The 11,814-nt window shown below is 52.7% G+C and overlaps 1 protein-coding gene across 3 annotated transcripts in view; it reads right to left on the minus strand.

The window, feature by feature from the left end:
- The window catches only part of MYBL2 (MYB proto-oncogene like 2), a 36,198-nt gene extending 24,966 nt beyond the window's left edge, over positions 1-11,232 (minus strand). The window contains exons 1-5 of one of the 3 annotated variants that reach the window (XM_045082189.1): positions 10,985-11,232; positions 6,965-7,058; positions 2,690-2,761; positions 1,786-1,878; positions 1,354-1,574 (exon numbers count right to left, since the gene is read on the minus strand). In XM_045082189.1, the coding sequence (XP_044938124.1) occupies positions 1,354-1,574; positions 1,786-1,878; positions 2,690-2,761; positions 6,965-7,058; positions 10,985-11,004 (500 nt within the window). In that variant the 5' untranslated portion in view covers positions 11,005-11,232. The remainder of the gene's footprint in view (positions 1-1,353; positions 1,575-1,785; positions 1,879-2,689; positions 2,762-6,964; positions 7,059-10,984) is intronic. The other 2 variants (XM_045082188.1, XM_045082187.1) reach the window with 2 other exon arrangements.
- Between the last annotated feature and the right edge of the window lie 582 nt (positions 11,233-11,814).

Consider the following 11,814-nt stretch of genomic DNA (forward strand, 5'->3'; position numbering starts at 1 on the left):
GCAGCACCACGGAAGCGTGCGGCAGCAGAGCCGTAGAGAAGAGGGTAGGAGAGCAGCCCAGGCGCACAAGGCAGAACAGCAGCGCGGCCCGTCAGATTACAAGACAGAGACGCAGGCACGTGGTAGGCGCTCCCTACTGCAGGAGTCCAAGCACGGTGCTCTTCCCCTGAATTGTGAATGGCCATGATGCATGGCCGGACTGAGCCGCCAGTCAAAGAGGTGGGTCGGCAATCCGAAACTCTCCCACCGTGGGCTGTCCTGACCGGGCAGGGGTATGGGCAGTATGGGGAGGTCGCTGGGGACCAACCGCAGTCTGGAAGACAGACAGACACCCCCACCAAGGACTGAAGGACAAGTGTGTTGGCTACACAAGGGGCACAAGCAGTGTGCATCCCAGGCCAACGGAGGAGAGCACCAGGGGGTTCTCAGAGGGAGCTCTCCATGTTTTGGGGGCTGAGAGGAGGGCAGACAGCTAAAGTCCAAGGGGTAAGCAAGGGTGACAGTACGTCAAGGCCAGGCTGGTGGCATCAGGTTCACGGGGAGAGAGACCCAGGTCTTCAACCCAAGCAGTAGGAGAAGCAGTTAGGATAACACACTCAGGTTTGAGTTTTGAAACTAGACCATTCCAGACTTCAGAGGAAAGACACCGTCTGGCATTTTATCGCCTCTCCCTCCCAGGACCACAGTGTCATGACAAAGGAGTAAAAATTAAACTGAATAAGGGAGAAATGCCTAAGGACAAAGAGAACAGGGTAGAAAACAGCCACAAATAAAGAGGCTTATTTAAGTTTTCAGAAGACGGAAAGCACTTAGGGGAACAATAAGCAACTTAGCAGAGGGGAGTTGACCCTGGAGGAAGATTCTGGCAAGAATGGAGTCAAGTCTTCCTGATGCTCCCCCAAAGCCCCCAAGAGGCTCTTAGAGGGACCAGGCACAGCAAGGAATAGAAAGCAGAGCAGTGGTTTGGATGTCTAGATCCTGGCCCTGACCACACAGGCAGGAATAAGACAAGTTTATTCTCTAAGAAAAAGGACAAAGCAACCCTGGCAGAGGGCAGGGGTGGTGCACAGAGCTCCAATAGGGATCAGAGGAAAATCTGTACACAGAGTAGGAAGCCCCCAGGTTCTTTCTCCATGCCGGGGTCTGGAACTGCCTATAAAGCCAGGTCCGGGCAGCCCTAGGCAAGAATCTGAAGGACTCCTTCATCTCGGAGAAAAGTGAACAACTACAAAGAAATGGGACTGACTCTTGGACTATCCCCCAAGAGCCCAGTGGATGTCCTCACTCCCTGGGAACATCCCAGCCTGCCCCAGCCCCCGGCCCCCGGTCCGCAGCGCCCAGCTGGCAGCTCACCTCCCCGGCAGCATCTTGGCGATCTCGGCCCAGCGGTTGCCGAGCACCTTGTGGGCCTCACAGATGATGCGGTCCTCCTCCTCCGTCCAGCAGGACTTCTTTACCTCGGGGTTGAGGTGGTTATGCCAGCGCTCACGGCACTGCTTCCCCAGCCGGCCCTTCAGGTGCTTGGCGATCAGCGTCCACTGCTTCGTGCCGTACTTCTTGACCAGCTCGATGACCTTGGAAAAGGTCTCTGTGAGGCCAAGGGCACTCGCCCCCCCTCGCCCCCTAATAGAACAGTGCAGTTCCTTCCACATAAGCCTCATCTCACCGTGGCCTGGAGAGGACCAGCTGGACACCCTTGCCCACCCCCAGGACAGCCTCACCATCCCTGGATCTGCTGGGGTGCAGGAAGACCCACTGTGCGCAAGGCGCTGTCCCAACAGATACCTTTTGATCCTCCTCTTTGGTCCATGGCCCCTTGACGAGGTCTGGGTTCAAGACCCTCAGCCACCGGTATTGGCACTGCTGGTCAGTGCGGTTCTGGGGAGAGAACAGCAACCCATGAGGACTCCTATGACAACAGCCTGGGGCCCTGGCTGAGCACTGGGTTCAAGGGGCCAGGCCTTGATCCCTTCACCTACCACACACTACACTCCCACATGCTGGAACACACATGGCTGCCCTGTAGGAAGCTTCCTCCGGCCCCCCAGTACAAGGAGGGAGCTATAAATTCCTATAAAAGTTTGTGGCGTATGTGAGGGATCTGTCCTTGCTTCTGGGAAAGCATTATTTCCCTGAAGGTTTCAGATCTCACAGAAGCAAGGGAAGGTGAGGTAGAAAGGGTCTGCTGACTTGGTCCCTGAGCTGCAAGCGACTTGGGAGATAAGGCGGATAGCAACTCCTGACACATCCCCTCCCTACCAGATACCTGCAGTCCTGGGGGCGGAGATACGGGGGACCTGCAACCCCAGGAGGCTTCAGCTGCTCTGGGGGACCTCAGCAGGAAGCCTGCCCAAAGTTATCACTTCCCCTCTATTTCAGTCTCGCTCTTCAGATTGCTTACATTTCTAGCAGAAAGAAATGCAAATGTGCCACTGGTCACATGCTCCAGATGGCACAGAGCCCGAAGACCACCATGCCTGCCAAGGCTGCTGTGTGGAGATGTTTATGAATGGGAGACTCAAATTCTGGCTTGGGAAGGAAGGGTCTAGGAAGGCTGGTGTTTGGGCGGGGAGGGGGCAGCTTGGTAAGGAACACTGTCTTCTCCTTGGCATAAAGTCTGTCCTAGGCACAGTCTGGTCACCAGAACCTTCATCTCTGGGGTAGGAGGCCACCGAGGGGCTGCACTCACAGGAAAGTGGCTGGCCAGGAACTTCCAGTCTTGCTGTCCGAACTGCCTTACCAGGGTCCTCAGATGCTCATCCTGCCAATGCCAGAAAGAGAGGGCTCAGCTCGCACACGTGCGGAAAGCACGATCACGATGGAGGAAAGGGCAAAAGGACCACCGCCTCCAGGCAAGCAGTCATGAAGGGAGCACCTACTACGTGCCAAGTACTACAGACACAGCAACGGGCAGCGACAGAGCTGCCCCGTCTTGCAGGAATCATGGCCCAGAGGGAGCTAATCAAAGGCTCCCACAAACGAGAGTGAAGCCAGCGGACAGGAACATGGTGACTGCCTCTTCAGGGAGACCAAGGGACAGGCTCAGAGGAAGGCTGGTGCGGCTAGAATGCAGGAAGCAAGCGAGAGGGGGATGCACGGTGACTTGGGAGGTCACAGCAGGCGCCGGACCACACACAAGACTGCTTGGGCCTCTGCATCACATGAAGCCACTGAGGCATTTGAGCAGTGGGTGGTCACGATCCAACGTGCATATTATGCACTTCGCCTTGGCAGCTTCAGGGAAAGGGGCTGTAAGAGGGCAGAACAGAGGAAGGGAGGCCATGAGAGACGCACAGGCCAGAGAGGACAGCGACTGACGGGGACGTGCGGCATGCAAACAGTAGGTGTTACAACAGTCTCCTGAAAATAAACTACAGACGCCCGCAACAACATGAAATCTCAACATCATGAGGAAGCCGGGCATAAATGAGTGCACGCTGCATGATTCCATGCATAGGACATTCTAGAAAACGTCAGTGAAGCTATAAGGACAAAAAGGCAGTTGGTCGTTGTCTGAGATCAGAGGTGAGGGAGGGAGGGACAGCAAAGGGGTGCAGGGCTGTTCAGAAGTTAATGGACGTGCTCTATAAGGTGATCCCTATATCCCAGTGCAATTAAAAGCACTGAGCTGCACTGCGAATGGCTGTAGTTCACTGGATGGAAAGAACTTCTCGATCAAATTGATTTTTTTATATTTTATATACATCTACATAAAGAGAATGTGGTATATCCATATAATATACAATGGAATGTAATATAAAATGGAATGTTTATTCAGCTTTAAAACAGAAGGAAATTCTGTTCGAAGCTACAGCAGGGATGAACCTCAAGGACAGAGGTAAGATAAGCCCGTCACAAAAGGACAAATACTATAGGATTCCACTCATATGAAATATCTAAGGGTGCCTGGCTCAGTGGGTTAAAGCCTCTGCCTTTGGCTCAGGTCATGATCCTGGGGTCCTGGGATTGAGCCCTGCGTCGGGGAGCCCTGCCTCCTCCTCTTTACCTGCTTTTCTGCCCACTTGTGATCTCTGTCAAATAAATAAATAAAATCTTTAAAAAAATTTTTTTTAAGTTTAAAAAAAAATAAAACTAGAAAGCAGACAGACGGTCATCAAGAGCTGGGGGAAGGGCATGAAGAATTTGAGCTCGGTGGGTATATTCAGTTTTGCCAGACGAGAAAGTTCTAAAGATCTACTGCACAACGGGAATGCACTTACCGCACTGAACTTGAATTGCACACTTAAAAATGGCTATGATGATACATTTAGTGTTGTAGGTTGTATGTTTTTTTAATACACATACACAACCCTGGACAAAAGAAAAAGGCCATTACAGAAATTCAGGCCCTCAAGTGTCGTCCAGCACTGGCTGGGGCAAAGTCCCAGTAAATCGTGTAGCTGAGCCAGCGCCGGACACCGTGCCCTCCTCTGCCACCCAGCCTGGCCGGGCCAACACCAGTCCTCCTATGTGCCCACGTCCATACCTAGCACCGCCTTCCTCCCTGACAACCGGCAAGGATACTGGGCTCTATGGTCTCCATCTCCTCCCAGGCCCCAGGGGCCTCTACCACCTCAGTTCCATCCCTGCCCCAATAATCTCTCTACAGCAGCCTGGAACGGCACCCTCACCCCATGCCCTGGGCACCACCAGTCTCTCAGTCCCGGGCTGCCACCAAATCTCTTATCCATTCTACACACAGCAGATTAGCTGCACGGAAACCCCGCTACATGCAGGTCACTCCTCTGCTTTAAAAAACTTCAGGGGGGTGCCTGGGTGACTCCGTCGGTTAAGCATCCGCCTTCAGCTCAGGTCATGATCTGGGGATCCTGGGATTAAGCCCAAAATTGGGCCCCCAGCTCCATCGGGAGCCTGCTTCTTCCTCTGCCTCTGCCTCTCTGTCTCTCATGAATAAATAAAATTTTTAAAACAATAAAATAAAATAAAAACCTCCAGTGGATCTACCTTGCCAGCTGAACAAGCCTACACTACTGAGCCCGACATTCTAGGCCTTCCAGGATTTGGCCCAGTTGATCTTTTTGTCCACATCAACCATTCTTCTTCTTCAAGAACCCTTCCCTTCAGCCAAACCAAGGTCCCTGTACTTGCTTTTCTCCACCTACAACCTATTCTATTCTATTCTATTTGCGTATTTCCTAATCTAATATACCCACCATTCTTCCCTGACTTGATTTCCAAATCCTTATCCAGGAAATTTTCCCTAACCTCTTCAGGCAACAGTAACAGTAAAGGAAATACCTAAAGGTATTTCAGCAAGGACCCAGGGCTTCCTGTGTGATGGGAGTCCCAGCACAAGGACCAGGGATGCAACGGTGAGCACACGTGGACACCGAGGATCGCCACAGCATGTCCGTAGACCCGCACAGCATTCTCGCTCCACCCCAAGCAGAGAGTGGCTCTGGGGTGGGGGACCCCAGCCTGTTTGTTCTTCTAGGCCCACAAGAGCTAAATACAGTTCCTGGCCCACAGCGGGATGAACAGAAAACCGGGCTTAGCATTCATGATTTTAAAAAGTTGTACAACTCAGGGAGTGCTTGGAGGCTCAGCCAGTTGAGTCCACCTCCAGCTCAGGTTATGATCCTAAGTCCCAGAATGGAACCCCTCAATGAACCCCTCATCAAGCCCCGGGGCCACCTGCTCAGCAGGGAGCTTGCCTCTCCCTCGGCCCCTCACCCCACTTATGAACATGCTCTCACTCTCTCAAAAAAATAAAATCTTAAAAAAAAAAAAAAAAAAAGTTTTGGGGCACCTGGGTGGCTCAGGTGGTTAAGCATCTGCCTTTGGCTCAGGTCATGATCCTGGGGTCCTGGGATGGAGCCCTACATTGGGCTCCCTACTCAGCAGGGAGTCTGCTTCTCCCTCTGCCTCTCTCCTGCTTGGGTCTAGGATGGAACAAACAATTCAGAAAAAGGTCTGGTAATTTCGATAAAACTAAGCATACACCTACCCCTGACTACACATAAGTATCTCCCCAGAGAAATGAAAACAGAATACTCAAAAAAGATTTATGCAAGAATCCCAGCAGCCCTATCCACAAAAGCCAAAAACTGAAACCCGCCCAAAGCAAAACATACTGTGGTCCATATAATGGAATGCTTTTCAGCAATGAGAACGAACAAATTGCTGAATCAAGCAACTATTTTGTTAAGCAAAAGCAGTGAGATAGAAAAGAATACAGCTGTATGATTTCATTTACAGGACATTCAAGAACAGACAAAACAAACCACACTAAGAGGCATTACATCCGCGATTGCCTGGAGCCAGGAAAGATGGGATCACCAAGGAAAGCTTCTGCGATAATCAAGGTGGTGCTTCCAACTGTTCACTTTAAAAAGGTGCATTCGATTGTAAACAAAAAGAAAACTCAGAGCTTGATGTCTCAAGACACAATTTTTTAAAAATTATAATAAAGAAGAGGGGCAGCTGGGTGGCTCAGTTGGTTAAGCAACTGACTCTTGATTTCAGCTTAGGTCATGATCTCAGGGCTGGGAGATGGAGCCCCGAGTGGGGCCCCGCACTAGGCATGGAGCCTGCCTGGGATTCTCTCTCTCCTTCTGCCCCTCCACCTGCCAATATGTGGCTGTGTGTGTTCTCTCCCTCTGTAAATTATAGTAAGAATAATAATAAAGAGGAGGTTGCCCATTAGGTTAATCACCCCAGCAGTTAAAAGGCAAAAAGCACAGTTAGTGCCCATGAGGCAAAACACACCAGCTTCCGAGAGACACATTCTCCCAGGAGTCCTCAGTGTGGAGCATCCCTGAGATCGCTATGAGAACAGGCACTGGGGGGAACCAGAGGACCCACCCACCTCTTTCACCAGCTCCTCCTCCTCATCACACCCATTGCGGCATCAGGCACACACACACCCCAGGCTCAGTTCTCCGACCAGCCCCCACGCTGCCATCAGCCGCCTTCCCCCCAAACATCTCTCAGTGTCACTCACCTCCTCGTGGGTCCATTTGACCTTGCACTTGCTGTCCCTCTGCTCTGGCACGTCTGAATCTGTGTCCTGGTAGTGCAGCTCATCCAGCTCCTCACTGCAGGGACAGCAAACTAAGGGTCAAGGACATGTGTCTGCACAGGCTGCCACATGATGGAGGGACAGCGTGTGGGCAGTGGCCCGTGAACTCAAGGCAAAGGCTTGAGGGAGGCAGCCTTTTACTTTCTACTTTTGATATGTCCACCCTCCTCTTTTTTTAATTCTTTAATGAATTGGGGTGATGGATTATTGTTATTTTCTTTACCCTTTTATTTTCACAAACAACCCAATGATTTCAAAAGCTGCAAGAAGGGACGCCTGGGTGGCCCGGTGGGTTAAGCCGCTGCCTTCAGCTTGGATTGTGATCTCAGGGTCCTGGGATCGATCCCCACATTGGGCTCTCTGCTCAGCAGGGAGCCCGCTTCCTCCTCTCTCTGTGCCTGCCTCTCTGCCTGCTTGTCATCTCTCTGTCAGATAAATAAATAAAATCTAAAAAAACAAAACAAAACAAAAGCTGCAAGAAAAAAGATTTCACCAAGAAGGGACGCCTGGGTTGTTCTGTCCATTAAACGTCTGCTGTCAGTTTAGGTCATGATCCCAAAATCCTAGATGGAGCCCTACATTGGGATCCATGCTCAGTGGGGAGCCTGCTTCTCTACCTGCCACTCCCCCGCTTGTGCTCACAGGTGCTCTCTCTCTTATTTATTTAAATAAATAAATATTAAGTAAATAAAATCTTAAAAAAAAAAGATTTCACCGAGAATATTGTGATATTCTTGTGATATTCAGACACGTAGACATGTGTTTAGGATTTTCTTTTCTATAGGCAGAACTTTTAAAATGTTATGGTTATTTTAAGGATTAAATCTGATGATATACACAGTTATCAAGCACATATTTCAAAAAATACTGGTTATTTGAGAATAACGCTTTAAATATGTAACCTCAGTAACTACGTCCATTTTCCAGTTCTTCCCTACATACAGGCATGGTTTATGGAGAGAAAAATCAAAGTACAAGCAGCCTTAACTTCTGGGTGTTATTTTCTAACGGGCCCTTTTTTAAGTTCCTCCAAAATCTTCATATCTATCAGGTCTAATAATTACAAAAATGGGGGGCACCTGGGTGGCTCAGTGGGTTAAAGCCTCTGCCTTCAGCTCAGGTCATGATCCCAGGATCCTGGGATTGAGCCCCGCATCGGGCTCTCTGCTCGGCAGGGAGCCTGCTTCCCCCTTTCTCTCTCTCTGCCTGCCTCCCTGCCTACTTGTGATCTCTGCCTATTAAATAAATAAAAATAAAATCTAAAAAAAAAAAAATTAAAAAATGGAAATCGCGCTCTCCACCTCCAGGAATGTCAGATGCTGGGGCCACTCCCAGCTCCTCGTGGTGGAATGCCTCTGGTCACCAGTCAGGCACATTCCTAAGTCAGGCATCTGTAAGTGGGAAAAGCCACCTCCAAACAAGCAAGGCAAGCACAAGCCTGTTCCAAAAGGACAAGGACTTCCTTTCATGTCTCCTTCCCCCTCTCCAGGGCTCAGCATCTTCCTAGAGTCACTCCTGAGCTCCCACACCTCGGAAATCCTCCTGTCTCTCAGAATGAAGGCCCTGAGGCTTCGAGTGCCTGTCTCCTTGACAGGGACAGAGGTCAGCTCCTCCTTCACATCCCCAGGTCATGTGGGGGTTGCCAGCAAAAGGCCTTGAATGTTTGCTCAGGAAATGACCGGATACTTGAATTAACGAATAAACACGCAGTGCTGCTGCCTATTGGTTGATAAGAAATGCTAATAAAATAAATCTTTTAAAAGTAGAAAAGGAAGGGGCGGACAGCGTCTAAACCCAGCAATACATGGGTCACAGAAGGAACTGGAATTCAGCCTTGTCCTATCATCTCTGTCCTCATTCATGGAGTTCTCCACCATCACAAAGTAGGAGGCAAAAGCTCTACAAGATACAGAATGAAGCTGGTTTTAAAATCAACTGTCCAGGGCGCCTGGGTGGCTCAGTGGGTTAAGCCTCTGCCTTCAGCTCAGGTCATGATCTCAGGGTCCTGGGATCTAGCCCCGCATCGGGCTCTCTGCTCAGCAGGGAGCCTGCTTCCTCCTCTCTCTCTGCCTGCCTCTCTGCCTACTTGAGATCTCTTTCTGTCAAATATTTAAATAAAATCTTTAAAATAAAATAAAATAAACTGTCTCCAGACTTCTTCCTGACGGAAACCACCTTTGGTTCCCCAGCACCCAGCTCTGATAGAAGCTCAGTAAATGTTCCTTCAAGGATAAAACAGTGTTTCTGTGAACACTCTCTGGTGCTCCAGGGCATTAACAGGGACAAGCAACTCAGCTGGGAGATACACAGTATACAAAATACACTTCTATCATCGACATGGAGCTAACCATCTATCTCACATGCATCCCCGTTATCCACATTTAAGAGATGTGGACACTGAGGCTGACAAGGGTTATGCCCCTTACCAAGTCGACAAGGTCAGGCTCCAGACCTGCACCTTCAAGCCCTCACCCTGTAATCCCAGCTGAAAAAGCAGAGCCCAAGTCGGTAGCGGCAACCACGTGTAGGTCCAACACACCCTTTCTGTGCCCTTCAATGTTCTTTCTGGGCTCTGCTCCAGGCTGGGTGAGTCAGAAGCTGAGCGGGAAGTGGGGCACTGGTGCAGAGGAGAGTTACAGCGAGTGGCCAAGAATTGAGTGGAGGGCTGTGGTGTGCCGGTGCACAGAAACCATCCCTCCCATGGCAGGGGATTCCTCCACAGAGCTCCAGGAGCAAAGCAGCAGATGACGTGGGGCTTTGTCATTTTCTGGGGCTTATCATGCCCTGGAATAATATTTCTTGCACCAAAAATGAGGACAGGGTCCACTAAGTGCCTGACCAGGAAACTCCTCCTGGGAATTGGAGCTGCCCTGGGAAATAGTGGCCTGAGGAAGAGAGAACCTGGGCCAGGCACCCTGACCACGGCCCAGGGATCAGAGGCTTCCTTGCGTAGAGGAGCTCTGGGGAAAGCCCAGCAGTGAGTGCTTCTCAAGTCTATATACCCTTTTCCTGAGAAGGGGGACACCAAGGGAAGGGGGGTTAAGGTTATCTGGGCTGCACCCATCCAGGGAGGGAACAGGGCAGGCAGGCCCCCTTGATCCTCGGACTCCCAGGCTGATGTAAAACCCAGAGGTCAGGCCACCAGGCACACGGGTGTTAAGACAGGGTACTGGAACCCAGAGACCAGGTTCCAGGCTCCACTCTGCCCCTCCCTCCCTGGAGGAGTGACTAAAATGGAGCCTGCAGTTCCTGCCTTGGCCCCAGAGCAGTCTAGATAGTGTCTTCCCCTCACCTTCAAACCTAACTACCTCCAACTCCTCATGTGGAACAGGAAGACGGGTCTCTGAAACTAAACCAAGCTGGGGCCCGACACCCAGGTTGGGGAGACGGGGAGACACACAAAAGAGTCCCCCCACCCCCAGCACCCTTCTCAGGCCGGAAAGAGTTTGGGGAGTTCTGTACTTCCCGGAATATTTGAGAAGAAATGCCCACCGCCACATAGGCAACCAAATAGGTTTGAACTAAAAGTCCTCTAGGCTTTGGCTAACCCCCTCGCTGCGACTTGAAGGAAAAACCACTTTCCCTCTCCAGGGGTCGCCTCCCTTCCCGGTAAAGGCCCTAGCAGCTGACACCGCAGTCCTACCCCCACCCCGCAATTAGGCGGGAGACAAAATGACATCATGCAGGGCTTGGCCCGGGTCCCAGGAGACCCGCCCGCCCGGGCTCCGAGGCCCAGCAGGCCTGGGGAGCGGAGCGAGGGGCCCGCAAGAGCCCCCCGGCTTCGCGCGCGCCCCCTGCCTCGGGCGACCCGGGACACAGCAATTCCCGCGGAAGCTCCGCCCCGCCCGGAGGGGCCATGGCGAGGGTAGGGGTGGGGTGGGGGACAGGGGTCAGGGTGGAGGAGGAAGGGAGGAAAGCCCTCGGCCGCCCGGCTCCGCTCACCCGCGCGTCCGCCGAGACATCCCCCCCGGCCCGGGCCGCGCCGCGCTCGCCCGCCCGCCGGCTGAGCCCGGAGCGGGAGCCGGGCCGGGGTCAGGGTGAGGCTGCTCCGGCCGCTCCGGGCCCCGGGGCCGCGCCGGGAGGCGTCAGGTTAATCCGCGGGTCCCGCCGCCGCTCGCAGGAACTGCGGCCGCCGCCGGCGCGCACAGAAGCACTTTTCTATCTCCCGCCAAGCGCGACGGCGCCGCCCGGGCCTGGCGCGCGGGCGGGCTGGTGTGCGCGGGGCGGGGCCTGCGGGCTGCGCGGGGGCGGGGCCTGGGGTGGGGCCTGGCTCGGGGGCGGGGCCTGCGGACAGGCAGGCACCTCTCGGGCCCAGAGCGCTGGAGTACCAGGGCTGCTGGTGAGCGGGCCGCGTTTGGGAACTTGAGGAATTGAACCCACTGTCCTTTGACTGAGGCCGGACTCAGGCCAAGTGTGGGTCCGGGGCGGGTCAGGAGTTGCCCACCCAGCAAAGACTGAGGAAAGGGAGTGAGACACAGGGATTGGGGAGTAAGCCTCGGGAAACCGACTGTGCAAAAACCCCCACGCTACTCTGAGTCTCTCCTCTGTCCCTACAACCCCCACCCTAAGCAGGCCCCTCACCCTATGGACCCGGGCTGTGCCTTCGAACTGTCTCCCTGCTTCATCTCCAGCTTCGAATTCGTCGGCTCTCGCACCTGGGCTCAACTCCTGGCAACCCAAGGGAGCTTTCTAAAATGCAAACCGGATCTTTCCTCTCCAGAAGAGAAAACCTCTCTCCTCTCCCTCCCGTTAAAATAATCAGGTCGATAGGA

The sequence above is a fragment of the Mustela putorius genome, unplaced genomic scaffold (genome assembly GCF_011764305.1).
Source record: "Mustela putorius furo isolate JIRA1106 unplaced genomic scaffold, ASM1176430v1.1 tig00000592_pilon_pilon_pilon, whole genome shotgun sequence".
In the NCBI taxonomy this organism is placed as follows: domain Eukaryota; kingdom Metazoa; phylum Chordata; class Mammalia; order Carnivora; family Mustelidae; genus Mustela; species Mustela putorius.